The sequence below is a fragment of the Pleurodeles waltl genome, chromosome 2_1 (assembly GCF_031143425.1).
Source record: "Pleurodeles waltl isolate 20211129_DDA chromosome 2_1, aPleWal1.hap1.20221129, whole genome shotgun sequence".
Classification (NCBI taxonomy): Eukaryota; Metazoa; Chordata; class Amphibia; order Caudata; family Salamandridae; genus Pleurodeles; species Pleurodeles waltl.
Window position 1 is genome coordinate 109,505,325 of NC_090438.1, and position 22,694 is coordinate 109,528,018.

A 22,694-nucleotide genomic window follows, 5' to 3' on the forward strand; every position below is an offset into this window, starting at 1 on the left:
TCCTCCATCTTGGTTTGGAGGATAAGGACCAATAGGAGTAAGAATGTGCCTCCTCCCCAAAGGGAGTGGAGGTAAGGAGGGTGTAGCCAACCTCGGGGACAGTAGCCATTGGCTACTGCCCTCTAACCCCTAAAACGTCCTTAAATTTAGGAAGGGCTTCCTTGAACCCACGGCGGCAGATTCCTGACGACCTCAAGAAAGGAGGACTGCTGAGCAGAAAACCCTGCAGAGAAGAGGAGACAACAACTGACTCAGCCCTTGCCCTACCAGCCCGTCTCCTGCTTCAAAGAGCCGCAAAAAGAAAAGCAATGCATCCTGCAGGTCCGGCAACCCCTGGAAAACCTCCAGAGGACTGCCTGCATCACCGAGGACCAAGAAACTCCTGAGGACAGCAAACCTGTCCCAAAAGAAAAGAAGAAGAAACTGCTTTTAAAGGCCTCCCACCTCACTCCAGAAGCGTGAGTCCTAACCATTCTGCACCCAACGTCCACGGCCCGAGTCCAGGTGCCCAACCGACCAGAGAGGACCCCCAGGCGACGGCAACCAAGTGCTCACCCTCCACGACGATGCCTGCAGAGGGAATCCGGAGGACCCCCCTGACCGTGACCTCCCGGGACGAAGATATCAGATACCTGGAGAAGCACTGCACCCGCAGCCCCCAGACTCGAGAGAAACCAGCCACCGCTGCAGCAGTGACCAGCAGGAGACCCCACACCCCGGGCCTTACCTGCAGCCTCTAAGTGATCCCCGGGGTCCCCTCACAGAGTCCCATTGGGAACCCGACATCCTGTTTGCACCCTGCACCCGGCTGCCCCAGTGCCGCTGAGGGTGTGGGATTGGTGCCTACTTGTACCCCCCCACCCTTTTCCCCCTCCCAAGTGCTTCTCTAAACCCCCCTGGACTGCCCTTCGACAACGTGGGTACTTGCCTGCAAACAGACCTGAACTGGAGTTCCACCTGTCTCCATAGAGGCCCACGTTATTTTGGCTCCTGTTTGACCTTCTAACTGGCCCTGTGTTGCTGGTGCTGGGTGTTTGGGGTTATCTTGAACCCCCAACAGTGGGCTACCTATACCCTGAGACTAAAGCAGTACATTTGTTACTTATCTCAAAAACATACTTTATTTTCTTTCCCCAGGAACTGTTGAAAATTGCAGTGTCCACTGTTAAAATAGCTTTTTACCATTTTAAAGAAAACTGTGTACATTGTTGACTCTATTCAAAGTCCTGATTATATATATGCAAAGTACCTTTCAATTTATGTATTTACTTGTACATTGAATCTTGTGGTTTGAGAAATAAATGAAGAAAACATATTTTTCTGTATAAAATCGTATTGGTCTGGAGTTAAGTCATTGAGTGTGTGTTTCTTCTATTGCTTGTGTGTGTACAACAAATGCTTAACACTACCCTCTGATCTCAAGCCTCTGGGGAACCTCTGGACTGTGCGCACTGTATCTCATTTTGATATAGTATATACAGAGCCAGCTTCCTATAGATGTATACCCGCCATGCCTGCTTTTCACCAACAGGGAGGTGCCTCAGAAGGGAGTAGGGTTTTCCCCCTCTGAGCTTCTGTTTGGCCATCCTGTAAGGGGACCACTGGCACTTGTTAGAGAAGGCTGGGAGAGACCTCACCATGACCCTAAACAAGACGTGGTGGACTATGTGCTTGGCCTCAGCTCTAGGATGGCCGAGTACATGGAAAAAGCATCCAAAAGCCTTGAGGCCAGTCAACAACTCCAGAAGTTGGTGTATGACCAAAAGGCTGCAATAGTTGAATTCCAACCAGGGCACAAAGTCTAGGTTCTGGAGCCTGTGGATTCCAGGGCACTTCAGGACAGATGGAGTGGCCCTTACACAGTGCTAGAGAACAAGCGTCAGGTCACTTACCTGGTTGACCTAGGCACTAGCAGGACCCCCAAGAGGGTAATCTATGTGAACCACCTCAAACTCTTTCATGATAGGGCAGATGTAAACATGTTAATGGTTACAGATGAGGACCAGGAAGCAGAGAGTGAACCTCTCCCTGATCTCCTCTCCACTGCCCCTAAAGATTGCTCAGTAGATGGAGTCATCTATTCAGACACCCTCTCTGGCCAACAGCAGGCTGACTGCAGGCAAGTCCTCCAGCAGTTTGCTGAGCTCTTTTCTCTAACCCCTGGTCAGACACACCTGTGTACCCATGATATGTACACAGGAGACAGCATGCCTGTCAAAAACATAATATTCAGACCGTCTGACCAAGTTAAAGAAAGCATCAAAGTGGAAGTCCACAAGATGCTGGAGTTGGGAGTGATTGAGCACTCTGACAGTCCCTTGGCTAGCCTAGTGGTCTTGGTCCCCAAACCTCACACAAAAGATGGCAAGAGTGAGATGAGGTTTTGTGGGGACTACAGAGGGCTTAACTCTGTCACCAAGACAGATGCTCATCCCATTCCAAGGGCAGATGAGCTAATAGACAAATTAGGTGCTGCCAAATACTTAAGTACCTTTGACTTAACAGGAGGGTACTGGCAAATAAAAATGGCACCTGGAGCAAAAGAGAAAACAGTATTTTCTACACCTGATGAGCACTACCAGTTTACTGTGATGCCCTTTGGCTTAAAGAATGCCCCTGCCACCTTCCAAAGGTTGGTGAATCAAGTCCTTGCCGGCTTGGAGTCCTTTAGTGCAGCTTATCTTGATAATATTGCTGTGTTTAGCTCCAACTGGCAGGATCACCTGGTCTAAGAAGCAGACCTCGGTATCAAGGCATCTAAATGTCAGATAGGGCAGGGTACTGTGGTTTACTTGGGACACCTTGTAGGTGGAGGCCAAATTCAGCCACTCCAACCCAAGATCCAGACTATTCTGGAAAGGGTAACTCCAAAAACCCAGACTCAAGTCAGGGCATTCCTTGGCTTGACTGGCTACTATAGGAGATTTGTGAAGGGATATGGATCAATAGTGACACCCCTCACAGAACTTACCTCAAAGAAAATGCCCAAGAAGGTGAACTGGATCGTGGACTGTCAAAAGGCCTTTGACACCCTGAAGCAAGCAATGTGTACAGCACCAGTTTTGAAAGCTTCAGATTACTCTAAGCAGTTAATTGTGCAGCGAAGTCTTTGAGTGTGTGTTCCTCATTTATTGCCTGTGTGTGTACAACAAATGCTTAACACTACCCTCTGATAAGCCTACTGCTCGACCACACTACCACAAAATAGAGCATTAGAATAATTTAATTTTGCCACCATCTTACCTCTAAGGGGAACCCTTGGACGCTGTGCACACTCTCTCTTACCATGAGATAGTATATACAGAGCCAACTTCCTACACCCCCTTAATTCCACTTCCAGTGGTGGTGGGTTCCCTTTTAAAGGTTAAAGATTGACATCGTTGGTCCCCTTAACCCTCCATCTGCATCAGGTAACAGATTTATACTGTTGTAGTGAATCATGCAACCAGGTATCCTGAAGCAATTCCCCTAAGGACTACTACTGCCCCTGAAGTAGTAAGGGCCCCACTAGCATATTTACCAGAGTGGGCTTTCCAAAGAAGGTGGTGTCAAGCTACCTGAAACACACGTGGGATGAATGTGGTGTGACCTATAAGTTTACTACCCCCAATCACCAACAAACCAATAACCTTGTTGAGAGATTCAACAAGACATTAAAAGGCATGATTGGTGGACTCCCTGAAAAAAACAGAAGGAGCTGGGATGTCTTAGTTCCATGCCTGCTTTTTGCTTATGGGGAAATGCCCCAGAAGGGAGTAGGTTTTACCCCTTTTAACTAACTTCTGTTTGCAAATCCTGTACGGGTACCACTTTGTCTTGTAAAGGAGGGATGGGAGAGACCTCCCAGAGAACCTAAACAGGACATGGTGGACTAAGTACTTGGCCTTCATTCCAGGATGACAGAGTACATGGATGTAGGAAGTTGGCTCTGTATGTACTATTTCAAAGTAAGAAATAGCATGCAGAGTCCAAGGGTTTCCTTTACAGGTAAGATAGTGGCAAAAAGAGATAATTCTAATGCTCTATTTTGTGGTGGTGCGGTCGAGCAGTAGGCTTATCAGAGGGTAGTGTTAAGCATTTGTTGTACATACACACAGGCAATAAATGAGGAACACACTCAAAGACAATTCCAGGCCAATAGGTTTTTGTATAGAAAAATATATTTTCTTGGTTTATTTTAAGAACCACAGGTTCAAGATTTACAAACAATACTTTAAATGAAAGGTATTTCACTTAGGAACTTTGAATTAGCAAAATAGCATATACAGTTTTCACACAAATGGCAATAAGCTATTTTAAAACTAGACAGTGCAATTTTCAACAGTTCCTGGGGGAGGTAAGTGTTTGTTAGTTTTGCAGGTAAGTAAACCACCTACAGGGTTCAAAGTTGGGTCCAAGGTAGCCCACCGTTGGGGGTTCAGGGCAACCCCAAAGTTACCACACCAGCAGCTCAGGGCCAGTCAGGTGCAGAGGTCAAAGTGGTGCCCAAAACATACCCGCGTCTTCGGAGGGCAGACCAGGGGGGTTTTGTAGGGCACCAGGGGGGACACAAGTCAGCACAAAAAGTACACCCTTAGCGGCACGGGGGCGGCCGGGTGCAGCGTGCAAACAGGCGTCGGGATTGCAATAGGTTTCAATGGGAGACCAAGGGGTCTTTTCAGCGATGCAGGCCGGCAAGGGGGGGGGGGTCCTTGGGGTAGCCACCACCTGGGCAAGGGAGAGGGCTACCTGGGGGTCGCTCCTGCACTGGAGGTCGGATCCTTCAGGTCCTGGGGGCTGCGGGTGCAGTGTCTTTAACAGGCGTCGGGTCTTTGAAGCAGGCAGTCGTGGTCAGGGGGAGCCTCGGGATTCCCTCTGCAGGCGTCGCTGTGAGTGCTCAGGGGGGGTCAACTCTGGCTACGCACAGTCTCGCAGTCGCCGGGGAGTCCTCCCTGTAGTGTTTGTTCTCCACAAGTCGAGCCGGGGGCGTTGGGTGCAGAGTGCAAAGTCTCACGCTTCCGGCGGGAAACGTGTGTTCTTTCAAAGTTGCTTCTTTGTTGCAAAGTTGCAGTCTTTGTGGAGCAGAGCCGCTGTCCTCAGGAGTTCTTGGTCCTTTTAGATGCAGGGTAGTCCTGTGAGGCTTCAGAGGTCGCTGGACCCTGTGGAACGCGTCGCGTCGCTGGAGCAGTTCTTTAGAAGTGGGGAGACAGGCCGGTAGAGCTGGGGCCAAAGCATTTTGGTGTCTCCGTCTTCTCTGCAGGTTTTTCAGCTCAGTAGTCCTTCTTCATCTTAGGTTGCAGGAATCTATCTTGCTGTGTTCAGGGAGCCCCTAAATACTCGATTTAGGGGTGTGTTTTAGGTCTGGGGGGTTAGTAGCCAATGGCTACTAGCCCTGAGGGTGGCTACACCCTCTGTTTGCCTCCTCCCTGAGGGGAGGGGGGCACATCCCTATCCCTATTGGGGGAATCCTCCATCTGCAAGATGGAGGATTTCTAAAAGTCAGAGTCACCTCAGCTCAGGACACCTTAGGGCTGTCCTGACTGGCCAGTGACGACTCCTTGTTTTTCTCATTATCTCCTCCGGCCTTGCCGCCAAAAGTGGGGCCGTGGCCGGAGGAGGCGGGCAACTCCACTAGCTGGAGTGCCCTGGGGTGCTGTAACAAAGGGGGTGAGCCTTTGAGGCTCACCGCCAGGTGTTACAGTTCCTGCAGGGGGAGGTGGGAAGCACCTCCACCCAGTACAGGCTTTGTTACTAGCCAAAGAGTGACAAAGGCACTCTCCCCATGTGGCCAGCAACATGTCTGGTGTGTGGCAGGCTGCTAGAACTAGTCAGCCTACACTGGTAGTCGGTTAAGGTTTCAAGGAGCATCTCTAAGATGCCCTCTGGGGTGTATTTTACAATAAAATGTACACTGGCATCAGTGTGCATTTATTGTGCTGATAAGTTTGATTCCAAACTTCACAGTTTTCAGTGTAGCCATTATGGTGCTTTGGAGTTCGTGCATGACAGACTCCCAGACCATATACTCTTATGGCTACCCTGCACTTACAATGTCTAAGGTTTTGCTTAGACACTGTAGGGGCATAGTGCTCATGCACTTATGCCCTCACCTATGGTATAGTGCACCCTGCCTTAGGGCTGTAAGGCCTGCTAGAGGGGTGACTTATCTATACCTATAGGCAGTTATTCCCACTAGCACACACAAGCTGGCAAGCAGTGTGTCTGTGCTGATTGAGGGGTCCCCTAGGGTGGCATAAGACATGATGCAGCCCTTAGAGACCTTCCCTGGCATCAGGGCCCTTGGTACCAGTTACAAGGGACTTACCTGGATGCCAGGGTGTGCCAATTGTGGAAACAAAAGTACAGGTTAGGGAAAAACACTGGTGCTGGGGCCTGATTAGCAGGCCTCAGCACACTTTCAAATCATAACTTGGCATCAGCAAAGGCAAAAAGTCAGGGGGTAACCATGCCAAGGAGGCATTTCCTTACAAGGTAGAAAGCCCAAAAAGCCTAGAGGCCAGCCAGGATCTCTGGTATGACTACAAGGCTGCACTAGTTGAGTTCCAACCAGGGCAGAAGGTTGGGGTTTTGGAGCCTGTGGCTCCTAGGGCTCTCCAAGACATGTGGAGTGGGCCCTACCCTATCCTAGAGAGAAAAGGGGAAGTCATAATACCTAGTGGACTTTGGCTCTTACATGAACTCCAAAAGGGCTATCCATGTAAACTGCTTTAAACCCTATCATGACAGAGCTGAGATTACCATGCTCATGGTCACTGATGAGGGACAGGAAGCTGAGAGTGTACCACGCTCTGATCTTCTCTCCAGCAACCCACAAGATGGCTCAGTGGAGGGAGTGGTCTTTTCAGACAATCTCACGCAAGTCTTGCATCAATATGCTGAGTTATTCTCCTTGACCCCTGGTCAGAGTACCTGGTGTACCCATGATGTGGTCAATGGGGATAGCTTGCCTGTCAAAAACAAAATCTATAGACAGTCTGATCATGTCAAAGAGAGCATCAAAGCTAAGGTCAGCAAGGTGCTGGAGTCATTGAGCAGTCTGAAAGCCCATGGACCAACACAATGGTTTTAGTCTCCAAACCTCATTCACAGGGTGGAAAGAAAGAAATTAGGTTTTGGGTGGACTATAGTGGTCTCAATGCTGTAACCAAAAAAGATGCTCAAACAATTCCTAGGGCTGATGAATTGATTGACAGGTTAGGGGCAGCCAAATAAGCTCTGGAGCAAAAGAGAAGTAAACATTCTCCCCTCCTGATGGACATTATTAGTTTACTGTAATGCCCTTTGCTTTGAAGAATGCCCCTGCCACCTTCCAATGGTTGGTGAACAAAGTCCCTGCTGGGTTAGAAGACTTTAGTGCAGCATATCTTAATGATATTGCTGTCTTTAGCTTTATCTGGCAGGATCACCTGATCCACCTAGGAAAGGTCATTGAGGATCTGCAAAAGGCAGGCCTCATTACCAAGGCAAGCAAGTGCCAGATAGGGCAGGGCAAGATTGTGTACTTGCGCCACCTTGTAGGTGGGGTCACAAGTTCAACCACTACAAGCCAAGATGCAGACAATTCTGTACTAGGTAGCTCCAACACCCAGACTTAAGTCAGCGCATTCCTTAGCTTGACTGGGTACCACAGGAGGTTTGTGAGAGGACATGTCACCATTGTGGCCCTCTCATAGAACTGACCTCCAAGAAAATGCCTATGAAAGTAAACTGCACAGTAAGGTGTAAAAAGGCATTTGACACCCTGAAAGAAACAATGTGCCCAGCACTTGTTCTTAAAGCTCCAAATTACACCAAGCAGATGACAGTGCAGACAGATACCTCTGAACAGGAGATATGAGCTGTCCTGCCCCAAATCGATGAGGATGGCCATGACCTAACTGCTGCTTTCATTAGCAGCAGGTTACTCTCCAGAGAGCTGCGCTGGAGTGCCATTGAGAGTGAAGTCTTTGCTGTGGTTCTCACTTCCTAGTTCAAACTGACCTCAGGACTCTCAGATGGCTAATGAAAATGAAAGGTGAAAACCCCAAACTGTTAAGGTGGTTCATCTTCCTACAGGGAATGGACTTTACAGTGGAACACAGACCTGGGACCGACCGTGCCAATGAAGATGAACTTTGCAGGTTCTTCCACTTAGAAGATGAAGACTCCCCTGGGAAGGGTTAATTTAATTCTCTTTAGGGTTCTTTTCATTTTAGGGGGGGGGAGGAGGTGGGACAGCAGTGGCAGGTATGTAGGAAAGTACCTCTTTTGACCCCCGCCAACACTTTTTGCCTGGTTTCTTCTGTAATATATTGACTGAAAAACACTGGGTTCCTGCTAACCAGGTCCCCAGTGCCAGATCTATTTCCCTAAAACTGCAGTCGTCCCCCCTCCCCAACTGGGAAAACATTTAGCACCCACTGTAAATACCTAGCAAATGGTACCCCTGGAACCTACGGCCTGGGGTACTAAAGAGGGTACCCAAGGGCTAAAGCACAAATTGTGCCACCCTAAGGGACCCCTCTAGCAGGCCTTACAGCCCTAAGGCATGGTGTATTATATTACATGTGAGGGCATATCTGCACAAGCAGATATGCCTGTGCTATGCCTTTGTCGATAGTCAGACAACAGTAAGTGACCAGGGAAGCCATTATAAATATAGGTGCTGGACACGTGTCAATTCGAGTTCCCCAGCTACATGATGGCTTCACTGAATATAGGGGTGTTTGGCATCAAAACATCTTGTACTGGGGAGCCCCACACCGATGCCAGTGCTGGATTCACCAATACTTGCACCCACAGGGCACCTTAGAGGTACCCCCTGAAAAACTTACCAGCTACTAGTGGGTGGACTGACTGGTCCTGACCAATTCAGCCACCTCCTGCGCTGGGCAGGGGCGTTAGCCACCTCACCCAGGCAGGATGGACATTCCAGGGCAGGGAGGCTCAAAGGCCTAGCTGCCTTTGTAATGCAACCCAGGTATCTCCAGATAGTGAAGGTGACCTACAATCCCTCCCCCTCCCCTACCCCCCCACTCCTCCCCCCTGTCCTGACCCAATTTTTGGGAGCAGCACAGGTGGGAAAATTAGTCAGATTAGGACTAAGGTGGACTAGGACTAAGGTGGATACTACTTTTTAAATTCCTCCATCTTGTTTGGGAGGAATTAGGCCACTAGAGTTAGGGTTCAGACCACTTTCTAGTGTAAGTGGTCACAAGAAGGGTGCAGTCACCCTAAAGGTGGTTAGCCCACTGGCTACCACCTGGCACTCCCTGTAATGGAGTATATAGGTGGCACCCCTGAATTCTAGGGCTCAGATCTTGACGACCTAAGAAGAAAAGGACGAAGAAGATTTGCACCTGCAGAAGAGGAAAGGAAACCGCAGCTGACTTGGAGCATGGCCCACCAGCCTGCCTGCTGACACCGACAGACTCTGCCCAAAAAGATGACTCATCCTGCAGCTGAGCCTCCAAGAAACCCAGGAGGCCTGCCGTCCTTCAATAAAGACTTAAAACTCAAGTGAGCAGCGGCTCTGCTGTGCAACAAAGACTCAAGAAAGGACTCTGCAGCCTCCGGAACAGGAAGGACTGGACACCCAAAGTGACCTCTGCACCTAATGTTCACAACCCAAGGTGAAGCCAACCAATGGTGCCTGCAAGATTCCTCAGAGTCTGAGTCCAGTGTGGTCTCACCCATCTTGGACTCCCTCAAGCCGCCTGCAGCCCCTGCACGTAGGCCCCCTCTTCTGCAGCCTTGTGGTGAGAGAAAACCTAACACCTCCAGCAACCACTGCACCCGTCGCCCCTGAACCCATCTGAGGTGGGTACTCGTGCCAATGACGTCCCTTGGCTCCCCTGAGCTCGAGCCCACCCTGATTCTCCGACCCCCCCAAACCTCCTGCAATCCCAGTTGACGCTTGCAGCCTTAACACACAGCACCCCCTGATCGCAAGTGCTCTCGGACAGAGAAACCAGACGTCTAAGGACAGCCCTGCAGCCATCGCCCCTGCACCTTGGAGAAAAGGGCCTAAGGTGCACCTACGTCCCAAGCACCCCAAGTCTACTAACTACCTGTTTGTTGTCCCCAACTGGCTTCCTAGCCAGAGCCTGCAGGCTGTCTGCAGGAGGACCAACATCCAAAGGATGCCTTACTGAATCCTGCACCCCAGTGCTGTGGGAGTGACCTGATGGTGTGGTTCTGATCAGTGCCCAGTACTTACCTTAACACTCTGAAATTGGCCCCATATTTCATTGTTAATCCTGTTTACTGAACATTGTTTTCTTCCATAGGTTAACAATGAAGAACTCTGAGCATTGCAATAAGAGTTGATTTCTGAAACTGCGAAGTACTTATGCTTACAAGTGTTGATTTTTGGTTCTGAAAATAATTTATGCTTGCAAAAGTACTTACTTGATTATGAAGTTCTTGGGTTTGAAACATATAAAAGCAAACATATTATTTTTCTAAATTGGTCTCTGAATTATTCTTTGAGTGTGTATTTCATTTATTGCCTCTGTGAGTACAACAAAAGATTAGCACTACCCTCTGATAAGTCTAACTGCTCACCCACACTACCACAAAAAGAGCACTAGCCCTATGTACTTTTGCCTCTGCAAACCAATTGGGGATCCACTGGACACTCTGCAGTGTGTACTTCTTTTTATGGCATCATACAGAGATCCAGCTTCCTACAGTGCAAATGTTCTGCTTGGTGCTGACAGGATGCCTATTGGCCCAATGAGATGTCCTGGGCCAGTGTAGGTAACTGGGGCGAACGCATGCTCAGAATTCTGGATGTAATACATTGCTTTAATATTGTCTTTATGAAGATTGTTTTGCCTTAACTGAGTCTGTAAAAAGCTCTTAGAGCAAGACTGGTAGTCATAATTTGCTGGTAGCTGAGATATAACTCTGTACGTCCACGTACCATGTACAGTTATGTGAGTAAGGTAGGTACTCCACCCTATTGGTGATGCATCTGTACTAATGGTCACCTGCAAAGATGGTTCTAGAAAAGGCCAACTCAGCAACAAGTTCTTGTTGTTCCACCATAGAAGGGTGCACAGAGTCCCAGGATGTACCAATACTAGATTTTTCCAGTTACTCTCCACTTGTGACAAATGCCCCTCTATATATTCTGGGAAGGGGTGCATGCACAGACTTTTATTAGGTATTATTGCAGTGCATGAAACCATTGTCCCCAAAAGTCTCATTACTATCCTCATCCTGAATGTCAAGCCTGAAAAAGGGAAAGCAGTTTTTTTTTTTTTTTTTTTGGGAATGCCATCAGTATTTCTTGGTTGGGATGGACTTCACTGCGAGAGCTTGCAGAACAAGCCCTAAAAATGGCAGGCCCTGTAGGGACGGAAATGTGATTTTAGCTCTTCCTCTGGCCTGCTGCTCTCACAACAGACCTGGGTGTTTAGGTCTATAAGGCGTCCATTGCCTTGACAGTCCCCCATGCCCTGGAGGTTGAATAGATGCCTTATATCAAAGAGTACATTGAGGATATGCTGGTGCACCTCTGGCCTGAAGCCGAGATCCTCAACCAGCCCCGTCACCATAGTAGGAAGCTGGTATTGAATCTTTCATGAGGCACTGTCAGCAGAGTCCAACACACACATTTTGTTGGAGTTGGAAATGATTTTGCCTTCTGCCCACAGTGGCTACTCCTGAGATGGACTTCAATGAGGTGTTTGACTAGCTCCTACATCTCGTCCCAGTGTCCCTCACCCCGCCAGACCACCTGCCCCTCCACCCCATGATGGCAGTTGTATCTGGAGTAGTCTGACCGAACTGCTGATTCTCCAGTGTGTGGTCGCCCTCACAGCCACATGCTTGCAGGCCGCTTCAATCCTCATACTCTAATTATATGGAGGAGGAACATCTTGTGTCGCCTCTGTTGAGTCCACTAGTGTGAGAGATTGGACATGGCTTTAATATTCATTGTGTTATCTTAGGTTGCTTTGGATTTCTTTTCAATATGGGGGTGACATCTCTACCCTTGTCTAGGTCTTTAACGTTTTCTGCTGAGGTTTATAATGCTGTGGAGCATGGGGAAGTACTGGACAGACTGTTAACTCCTGGATGATGCCTCCACCAAGAAGTAATTCTCTTCCTATACTGCATGTAAATTCAAATTGTGGTGCTAAGCTGCTCGCAGGATAATTATCTGGTACAGTGGTGTTGTCCGGAGTGGAAACCTTGATTGGTAGGAGTTTCAGTCTGAGTCTTCCGGACAGTCATCTTGATAATCCTCTCAAGGATCATCCTTCTTTTCCAAACTCAACAGGCTTTTAGCATAGTTACCTAAGGTTTGAACAGGCTGCCTTGGTCCGAGTGTGTGTGTCTTGAATACGAGGAGCAGTGAGGTGACAAGAAGGTGGGGATGTGTGTGGTCGGCGGACAAGTACAGTTTGCACACCATGCTGGACTGACCAGGGGAATCTGGCATTACACTTAGGGCAAAACTGAAATAACATATCTACAGTCTTTCTACAATTATGACTTGGTTCCGCACAACAGCTGACTTGATGCTGCTCCAAATTGCACTCTTTTGCGGTCTAATGTGGGTCAATGGAACTGAAGGTCTTGATGTCTAGCAGCGAAGACAAGTCTGCAAAAGTTTTCCAATTGCTGGGGTCGAAGTCCTGGCAGCTAGCACCAAAGGTCCCAGCAAAGCAGGTCATCAGTCCTAGAGAAATACATTCAAATATCCCAACCTAATAGCCGAAAATATAACATTTGAGGTCTAGTCTGTCCTGGTGAATTGTGGGCTAAGGGTAGAGTCACAGTGAAGGCCAGAATTCTTCTCTGCAAACAAGAAGGAGAAAAGTGCAACCACTTCTGCCGGAAGGTCAAAGCCCGTGAACTAGTTCGGTTCAATCTACTGTAATGAATGAATAGATTGTACAGGTTCGGGTGCAACACCCCGTCCTGTTGCTGGGAGTGAACGTCCTTCTGAATGAGGAGCTGGAAGGGAGGGCAGATTTTAAGGTCAGAAATTTGAGGCCTCGCACCCTCCAGACCCAAAAATAACTGGAGAAAAACAACTAGCAAACGTTCACACCCAACCCTAGAAAGCAGGAGTATGCAGAGCATGTATATCTATTATCACAGTAGTGACATTCAAATTTTGTGAAATATTCCTCAGTACTCCAACTCAGATTACCAATGCAATATTAATTCATACCCAATATAAACCAAAGTCCATGTTTCAATAAAACAGAAGACCCTATGTGCAGTTTCTGTTCTATTCTTTATTTCACATCTTATCATAAAATCATTCTGATTGAAGCCCTAGCCAACATGTTTCGTCCCCTCTTGGGACTTCAACACCATGCTGCAAGAGATGTCATTTATAACATTGGGGGACCATACCAGATTACTAACACCTCATGGGGGGGAGGAGGGGATAAAATACATTGTTTTGACTTTATCAAATTTAACTGAAAGGAGCCCTGATGATGTCCCAATGGGGGGCAGAGCGCACTGGGTATGGCTACAATCAACTGAAACATGGAGAAGTGGTATATATTACGTGCAAATGAATACTGCATTGGTGATCTGATTTTGAGTGCTGAGCAATATTTAATTATATTTATGAGCAAGGTGATTGCTTAACAGAGAGTCTATGGTGGCTGGTCCCTCATACTAGTGCACCCAAATTTCAGTTTTTTTTAGAATGTAACAAACACATGAGTGATAAGTGCAGTATTTTTTGTTCCAGCCATCGTTTGTGAGACATTTGGTATATTAATATACTGGTATGTCTAATGGGCATATCTCAGGTTTTTGGCTTTGGAGCACATCATAAAATTATCATGCAAATAAAGGTTATTTTATTTTATAAGAGTGTTGCTACCTTTAAAATATAAAAAAAGGTCTGATTTCTTACCATCTGCTGTTTTGATAAGACATCATTGTAAATTTGTTCTCTCCGTTGTATTTCTATCTCTAGATTTGTCTGTCTGTTTATTGCCAAATTACGAATTTCTGTATCCGTCAAACTGGGATTATCTTTTCTCTAGAAAATATTTGCACATTGATTTAATTAATATGTTAAAGGTTTGCAAGAAAATGTTGTAACTAGCAACTCTGATTCTCATGCATATTAGCTCATAAAGAGACAAAACATTAAAGATAACAGGGAACAGTTTATAAACAAATCAAAGATTTTCAATGCCCTTTTAACTTTGCACTCAGCTTCCCACTGAAACCTGAAATTGATGCACTGCTATTAACCTAACAGCCTGTAGAAACAGGTGCATTAATTAAACAGGACCAAAATAATTAGCATGAGAAGTTTTACCTGCTTCCGTTTTTAACTATATCCCCCTCCATGAAGAATCTGTACAAAACATGTCATATCCATCGAAGACTGAAAATGTCATGTGAATTCATCAAAAGATGCCCCAGTTATTAGCAAGTGAACACATTTTGATTCTCCCTTCACTGATATGCTAAAATTATTAAGTTACTTACCTTTGGTAAAGTGCTTTCATGTGGATAATCTACCCTTTATATTCCTCCCTGGAACCAAAGACTGGGCACAGAAAAGCTTCCACTAATCCTGCATTTCGGCAGGTGGCATCATTAGCATTCATCGTAACTCCACCCTCTTAGGACATAAGCTCAGCTTTTCCATGTTTAGGATGTGGCGACAAGGCTAGGACCAACTAAAGTGGCACAGGCAACAAACTCTCATTAATTCGTAAAGTCCACTCCATAGGATGGGGAGGCAGGCAGTGTGCACGACCAGTAAGCAAATTAAAAGTCCAAAAGGTTAATACCCTATTTTTCTGATGGATGGCTCCAGCAACACATTCCTCCCCTTTTAAGTCAGGCCATTTTCTCACTTCTAGAAGGTGGGTCTGAGTACTGGGCATACACAAAGAGGTTCCGCAGAAGCAAAGGGGTAAAATTATGCTCACCGCAGACCTTATAATCAATGCAGTAATGCCTGGTGAAAATATGGATGGAAACCCAAAAAATGGCCTGGCAGATGTCGAAACCCACACCAAAGCAGAGCTATTGTTGCTGGCTTTGTTCTAGTGGAATGAGCATTCAGGCCTTCTGGAAGATCCCTCTTGGTCAGAGCTTAACAGATAAAAGCAGAGGAAACCCAGTGAGAAAAAGTTGACTTCTGAACCACTTATCTTTTCATTGCACCGCTGAAGCCAATGAACAGCTGATCATTAAAGTGGCACTTGTTAGTCCTAGCAATATGGAAGCTAAGAGCATGATAAATATTTAACTAAATAAATAAAGCATTTCCTCTTCATTAGAAGGATGTGGAGGGGAAAAGAACATGGGAAGTGTAATAGACCTGTCACCCATAAAAAGCAACACCACTTGTGGAAGAAAGGACGTGTAGTAAGCTGGGTACTGGTTGTAGTACCCCACCACTACTTTTTTCTTTGCATGGTGTCAGTATTTTTTGGACTATAGTGCACTGGGATCTTGCTAACCAGGACCCCAGTGCCAGAGGTCTCTCCCATAAATTTGGTTGCTGGTAAGCCTTTTACCCCCAGTGCATGCACCCTTTCACCACAAAAACTGGTCACTGTCCTTAGACATTATAAGTCACCCATCTGGTGAAGGTCAAGGTGCTTGTCTCTAAGTGTAAAGGTACCCCTGCATGAGCAGGGTGCCACTACACACCCCAGGCCAATTTCTGGACTCTGTATGTGTGGGGAAGCCATCTTAAGGTATGCAGTGGACAATGGTCAAACCGAGTTGTTCAACTACTTAATGGCTTTTCCAAACCTAGGCATATTTGGTATCAAACATGATGGGATCATGCAACTACACTGATTCCAGGGTTAGTTGCATAATACCATGTACTCTGGGGGTTCCTTAGAGGATCGCCCAGTTCTGCCTGTGAAGCCTTACAGGGACTAGCTGTGAGCCCACGCTGCTGCAGACCCCACTGTTCTGCCTTCCTGCTGGTGAGCAGAACAAAGGGTTTCCTGCAAGGGAGAGGTCAGACTACCTCCCCCTGTGTATTAGGTGTCTATGGGTTGGGGTGGCCTCTGAGTGCCAGAAGACTGCTTTGAAGGGCCCATTTGGTGCCCTCCTTGCATAATCCGATTTGCATCAGGTCAGGAACCCCTGGTTCCTGCTCTGGCGCGAAACTACACAAACTAAAGGGGCGTGACCACCCACCTGTCCAGTTCCTCATCTAGGGTGGTGCACAGAGCTCTGCCAGGTGGCCACTTGATTCTGCCATCTTGGAAATAAGATGTTCAGAAGCCCCCGGAAGCATATGACCTGTTAGGCCAGGATGATGATGTCCCTGACCCCCTGATAGGTGGGTCACTAAAGGGAGTGAGCAACCCCTTTTTCAGGTTACTTACGGGCTCCCTCACGGTTGGCTCCTCAGATTCTTCGAGCAAGACTCTTCAAGGAACTCTTCCTGGCCTCTGGAACTGCTGCTGGTCTGCTGTGAAACCGAACAAGTCTGCTTCTGGTGGGAAGGCTCCCATTGCAACATTGTTTCTCCGGATCATGCAAGAATTCTGCAACATCCAAAGCTGTGCATCCTCCAGGGTCACAAGGACTCTGTTTGCAACTGGAAGCATGAAGACATTTCTCCTGGAGTAAAGGGGTCACTCCCATGCATCCACAGGCACCTCAAGACAACGTCGACCGGTTGGTGGAGTCTGCTGTCCCAAGGACATCTGAAGATCCTGCTTCACAGGTCGTGAGTCTGTGGCTTCCTCTGGGTTCTGCTTGTCTTTTAACTTGGGAGTCTGTGGGCCCATGCTCCTGCCACTAGACTGGAACCCCTGTGCACTGTGACTGTTGCACATGCCAAGGCTGGTTGATTCTTCCTCCAAGGGATCTTCAGGTGCCAAGAAGCCCCAGCTCCTGTGACATGGGACTTCTGTTTTATTGTGCTGATAAGGCCTCCTTGTGACTCCCTGTGTCCTTCGCCTGTGGGACACTTGTGTGGGCTCCATCGACTTCAGCTGGCCTTCCTGCGTGTTGAGGGCTAGCCTTAACTCCCTCTCAAGGATAGAGTCTCCTTGACCTTTGCTGGTCCTCAAAACTTTGCAATCCGGCTGCAACCCCTGCTTGATTTACCAGTGCTTGTTGTGGAAATGGCTGGTCACTGACCCTCCTGCAATAGGGCAACCATTGAGGGACAGCTCATAGGCGAGTCCTAGGATCTTCTGCAGGTCCTAACTTCCCGCAGCTGGACACCTTCCCCCACTGAGTTGCAGGAACTTCACCTTCAGGTGGTCATTGCCACCTGCACCACCTGAGCACCTCCAAGGGTGCTGGACTCTGTTGCCTTCCTTTGCGGGTCCTCCACATCCAGAATCCGTCCCCTGGGTTCCACCGGCTTGGTACATGGGTCTTGACAGCAGCTGGACAATCAGGCATCCACTGGCTTCAGAGAGAGTCCATTCTCCCATCTGCATCTGAGTCCCCTGGTGCATGTACTCTATCTTCTGGGTATCCTGGGGTGGAGGGGTCCTCTCCAACCTTCCTTTTGTCTGCTGGGTCCACTGGGAAAGGTCTTGAATCCCATGAATCACAACCACAACCCTTTGTGATAGCCTATGGGACAAGTGGGTGGGTAGCTTCCTTGCACCTGATTGCTGGGGACACTTACTGTACCTACCTCTGGTGTTTCTATCTGCCCTAAGCCCCCAGCTAACTACTACACTTAACCTCGGTTGGGTTCACTATTTCACATTCCACTTTTTTAGTATATGGTTTGGCCCTCCCATAGGGCCCTGTATATTGTTATGATATTTTTGGTGGTTATTTTGTGTACACATTGTGTGTAGATATCTCCAAAGGGAGATACACCAAGGCTAGTCTAGTAGTAGTGCTGTGATAAAGTATCCTTTATTTTTGCAACACTCGTTTTTTGAGTGAGTTACTGTCTGACGAATGTGGTAATGCAAGTGCTTTATACTCCTCCTGGATACGCTTCAGCTGCTCATCTCAGCTACCCTTGTAGTGCTTTTGCTATCTGGACATCTTTTCACTATCACTAAGGGTTGCTTAGGCTCAGTATATGGTGACACACCATAGGTGTACACCAATAACTGAGCCAGCCTCCCACAGGAAGCTTATGTCCTAGGAAGCAGCTTGTCTGGGAAGAATATATGGCGGATGGACCAACAAATCCTGAAGCTTGCTAGGGTAGCATGCAGAAGTGATTGCAATGACATACATGGGAAAGATCAGGCCAAAATGGAGGTCAAACTGTGACAAAATAACAGGAGCATGAAGAATACGTGGCAGCCTTTTTTTGTTTAGAAAACACATCACAACAGTTGATTTGAATATTAAGATATAATCAGGTAAATGGAGAAAGGGCAGATAAATATCCTTTAACTCTGCCCAAAGCAAATAATTGCTGGGCTAAGGATAGGACAAACAGTACACCAGACAGCTTTGCCGGTGAAGGCCCAAATTATTCTCTGCAAAGGAGGAGGATATGTGTGCAAATACTTCTGCCGAAAGGTCAGTCCCTGAACTAGTTCTGTTCTATCTCCTTGAATGAATGTATAGATTGTATAGGTCTGGATGCAGCACTGTCCTGTTGCTGGGAGTGAAGGTCCTTCTGAAATAAGAGCTTAAGGGCAGGGCAGATTTTAAGTTCAGAAATGTGTGGCCTCACACCCTCCAAGACAATCTTTATTCACAGAGATGACCTACAATCAGTGCTGCCTCACATTCCTCAGAATGCACAGGATCTAAAGCAGTGCAGCAAATGAATACAGAAGGCTGAGACACACCAAAGGCAGACTGAGTCTCACACACATCCTTGAGGTGCTACCTGGAAGCTGCACAATCCCAGACACTGAGCATTTTCAGAGGTAGCAAAAATATTCATCATTAGGCAAAGATCCCTTGAACCTCTTCAGGATGTAAGCACTATTTGTGTTCCACAAGATGATATTTGATGAGGCCATCTGCACTAATGCTGAGGGAACCTGTTAAATAACTCACAGCAAGACCGCACTGAGTGGTAACCAACTCCACAGCTTAGTGTCTCCAGAGACTGTGTGGGCCCACAATGCCATATTTTTTGTAGAACTACATAGCTGTTAAGTTGTAGGAGAGCACCTCTATTTGACTTGTCCTTGATTGATAGCAGAAGCACCTAAAGGGCCAATTGTATGGCACGCAGCTCTAACAGATTTATGTGGCAACCATTGAGGATCAGAGGCCATGAATCTCCACTTCATCCAGACGCTATCCCCAATAAAGACAACATGCATCTTTTACCACTGTGGCCATTGGCAGGACGAGTTAAACGGTCATCTGCAAAGCCAGCTTTTGTCCATCAACAACTGCAGGTGCCCTAAAATGTGGATGCTGTCCAAAAGGCACCCTGAATATTTGTAGCAGATACAAGTTTCACTGAATAGTATGCATGTGTCACAGAGTGAAGGGCACCATGAGGACGTAAGAGCCTAACAAGCCGAGCAGTCGCACAACTGCTGAGGCAGAACCAGCAGCTCCGGACTCAATTCAGTTGTGGAAAACCCATCAAAGAGACAGTGTAAATTATGGCTCCAATGAACAGTCTCCTCTGTGTCAGATGGCGGTTTCAGTGCTGGTAGAAGAGGTGCAGGATGTTTTCTGCTGTTGAACGCTTCCTTTTGCACAGCCTGGGCCCCTGAGGTCTACAAATTCATTATGGACAGATGGATAGGCTATGACTTTGTCGAGGATGGAAACAAAGTCCCTGGAGTAACCCTGTAACTCTGAATCTTGCTGGTGGTACACGCACGCTGGAAAGATCAGCGAGTGAGCCATAGCACAGCTGACTTTAAACTTTTCCAGAGCTAAATCAGCCTCCTCACCAAAAAGCTTTGCACCACAGAAGGACATGCCCCATCAGGGAAGCTTGGACGTCTCTAGAAAATACTGTATAACATAACCAGTCATGCCTATAGATGACAACACTGGTGCCACAGCACGGCAACCGAAACCTTGAAACCCAGGCCAGAGCGCTAGATTTTCTTGGCTGCATCCTTCCTTTCCATCCTTAACAACAAGTTACTTACCTTTGATAATGCCTTATCTGGTAGAGACAATTTTAAGTTGCAGATTCCTTGCTGTAGAACTTCCCCAGGTGTCACTCTGGAACTGGAGTTTTTTCTCAGGAAATAACCCTGCAAGATCTTAGGTGGTGTTGATCAGCTCCATGTCCATCATTGGCATCGCCAATGCCAGAAATTGCATTGAGGGTCATATAGAGGCATAAGAACATGATATGCACAGATCCAAAGAGAGAGGCTCCATGCAACCAACTCAGGCAGGAGTCACATGGTCTTTGCAAGCATTATGTACTAGGAACAAGGGCCATCACTCACCATCCAGTGACATGCTTCATCACTGGGCCATGCGCCTTGCCAGGCAGGCCCTGCAATGCCCGACAGGCCCCTCAAGAGGGCTCTTTAGGGGAGATCTTTGATATCTTTGCCGGAGATGAATGCAAGAATGGGGGATTGGATGAAATGGGAATATTAAAATTGACTAAGGGTGGCTACAAGACAAAACCTTCATTCTAATCTGGCACCCCTGTCAAGATTAAAAACAGAGATAGGATAAACAAGATGTAATGTTCTGGTTCTCCCGCAACTTAGTCTGATGTATGCCTCACACTTCAACTATAGGCATCTGCAAAAAGGGGGTTGTGTGTGGTTATTTCCTACATTACATACCCTGAAACCTGCTCAACCTGTTTCTCGCTCTAATAGTCTTAAAGATCTAGCGGCGATTCGTGAGGACCTAAAAAAAATCTTAATCCTCACTAAGAGAGTAATAGTACTTATTGCTAAACAGACAAATACCACATTCCTTACGATGGTACTGCAACACAAGCAGGGACCTGGCAAAAATAAAAAAAAGTTCCAGTTACCAACTCTTTATAATAATGTCAGGTACAGAAGTGTCCCATACCAACAAGTGTCACACATATAGGTGGGCGGTCCTCCCAAAGCATTAGTCTGATCAGAGGACAGGTGTTCATGACCAGAGCGTCTGGGTACCACAATTTCCTTGACCAAACTGGAGTCGTTAGGATGTCTTGTTCCTGATCTTTTTCAGAACTCTGGGCAGGAAAGGTAACACCAGAACAGTGTACATAAGTAACACAGTCTTCTCTATCCGGAATGTGCCTCCGAGATAGAGTCTTCTTGGAAACTGCAGCATGCAAAAAATTGTGACCCTGTATATTCTGTGCTATGGCAAAAACATTCAGTCAGGGGTCTCCTCATTGCTGGAAGATGCCCTGTGCCACCTCAGAGTGTAACCGCCACATGTGATCTGAGCTCATCTTCCACCGGCTGAGCTCATCTGCCCTCACATTAAAACATGCTGCCAGGTGGTTCACCACCAGGAAAATACCCTGTCACTCCAGTCAGCTCCTGTGGCAAAGCACCTACTGGCAGAGGCACCCACCCTTTCCCTGCTTGCTGTAGTATCACACAGCAGTGGTGTTGTCTGTGAGAACCTGAATCAGCCTCCCTCTGATGGATGGCATGACTGTCTGCAGCTCCGAAAGGTTAAAGCGAAGACAAGTCTCTTTCTGAAATGAACTCTCCATGCCAGCACTTACACACCTGTCATCACCGTCCGCGGTGCGTGGGAGAGGGCTCTGCTGCTGGTCCAATTCCAGTTGAGATACCACTGTCAGTCATGTGCAGCCTCCTAGGAAACCTGGATATAATCAGATTTGTTGCTCTGCTGCTGGGCCCACTGGGGCTTCATTTAACACTGCAGAGCCAGTAAAAGCCACCAGGCATAACCGACTAGGAAGAGGCGGGACGCTTGGAGGCCCGGAATTCTCAGAGCCATTCTGACAAACCCAGGACTTAGACAGAAAAATTGGGATCACAGCCCAATTGTGCGGGTCTCGTTGTGGTGGAGGGAAGGAAATTAGTTACTTACCTGTAACCTTAGTTCTACAGTATTGGAATCTTTCATAGATTCACATGCTTGAATCGTTCCCCGTTGTCGATATGGGGGCCCCCGGTGTATTTAACTAGGTCGTGTTAAAACAGATATAATCTAAGGGCCCTAGGCCTCTTAATTTATCGGTCTATCAGAGTCATTTTAAGAAAAAGGACCAAACTTGAGCATCCACTAATCAGACAACACCCCCCTCAAGAACCCTCCTGAGAGAAGCTACAGTACCTCAGATTTTCTGAGCACAAGTGCATATAACATGACAAAAGAGAGAGAGAAAGAGAGAGGTGAAAGTGAGCTTTTCCGGGGAGGCGGGTGGGTCGCATGTAAATTGATGAAAGATTCCAATACTGGAGAACTAAAGTTACAGGTAAGTAACTAATTTTCTTACTCCAGTATTGGAACTTTCATAGATTCACATGCTTGAATCAGAGTAGCGAGCAGTATCTATGCACATTGAAACATTGTAGCCCTGTTTGCTACCGAAAACATGTTAATACACAGCAACATTTCAAATGAAATTCTGTGTGTTCCCCTATCTCCCCCCCCCTTTTTTTAATTTTTTTTAAAATCATAAGCATTGGATCTGAATCCGAAACTATTAATCATAAACAATGTGCATACCTGATATTAGGATGGAGGGATGAAAGAAGTGGCTCACCTTCATTGGAAGAGATTCCTGAGGACTGCTTGACCCACTGCTACCTCTCCTTGAGATAGTGCTTCCAAACAGTAATGTCTTGTAAACGTATAGCAGCTTTTCCACGTCG

The 22,694-nt window shown here is 47.1% G+C and overlaps 1 protein-coding gene across 1 annotated transcript in view; it reads right to left on the bottom strand.

The window, feature by feature from the left end:
* Positions 1–22,694, bottom strand: part of ATRX (ATRX chromatin remodeler) — a 1,138,900-nt gene that overhangs the window by 13,125 nt on the left and 1,103,081 nt on the right. Inside the window, exon 34 of the mRNA XM_069211061.1 lies at positions 13,877–14,005. Within this exon, the coding sequence (XP_069067162.1) occupies positions 13,877–14,005 (129 nt within the window). The remainder of the gene's footprint in view (positions 1–13,876; positions 14,006–22,694) is intronic.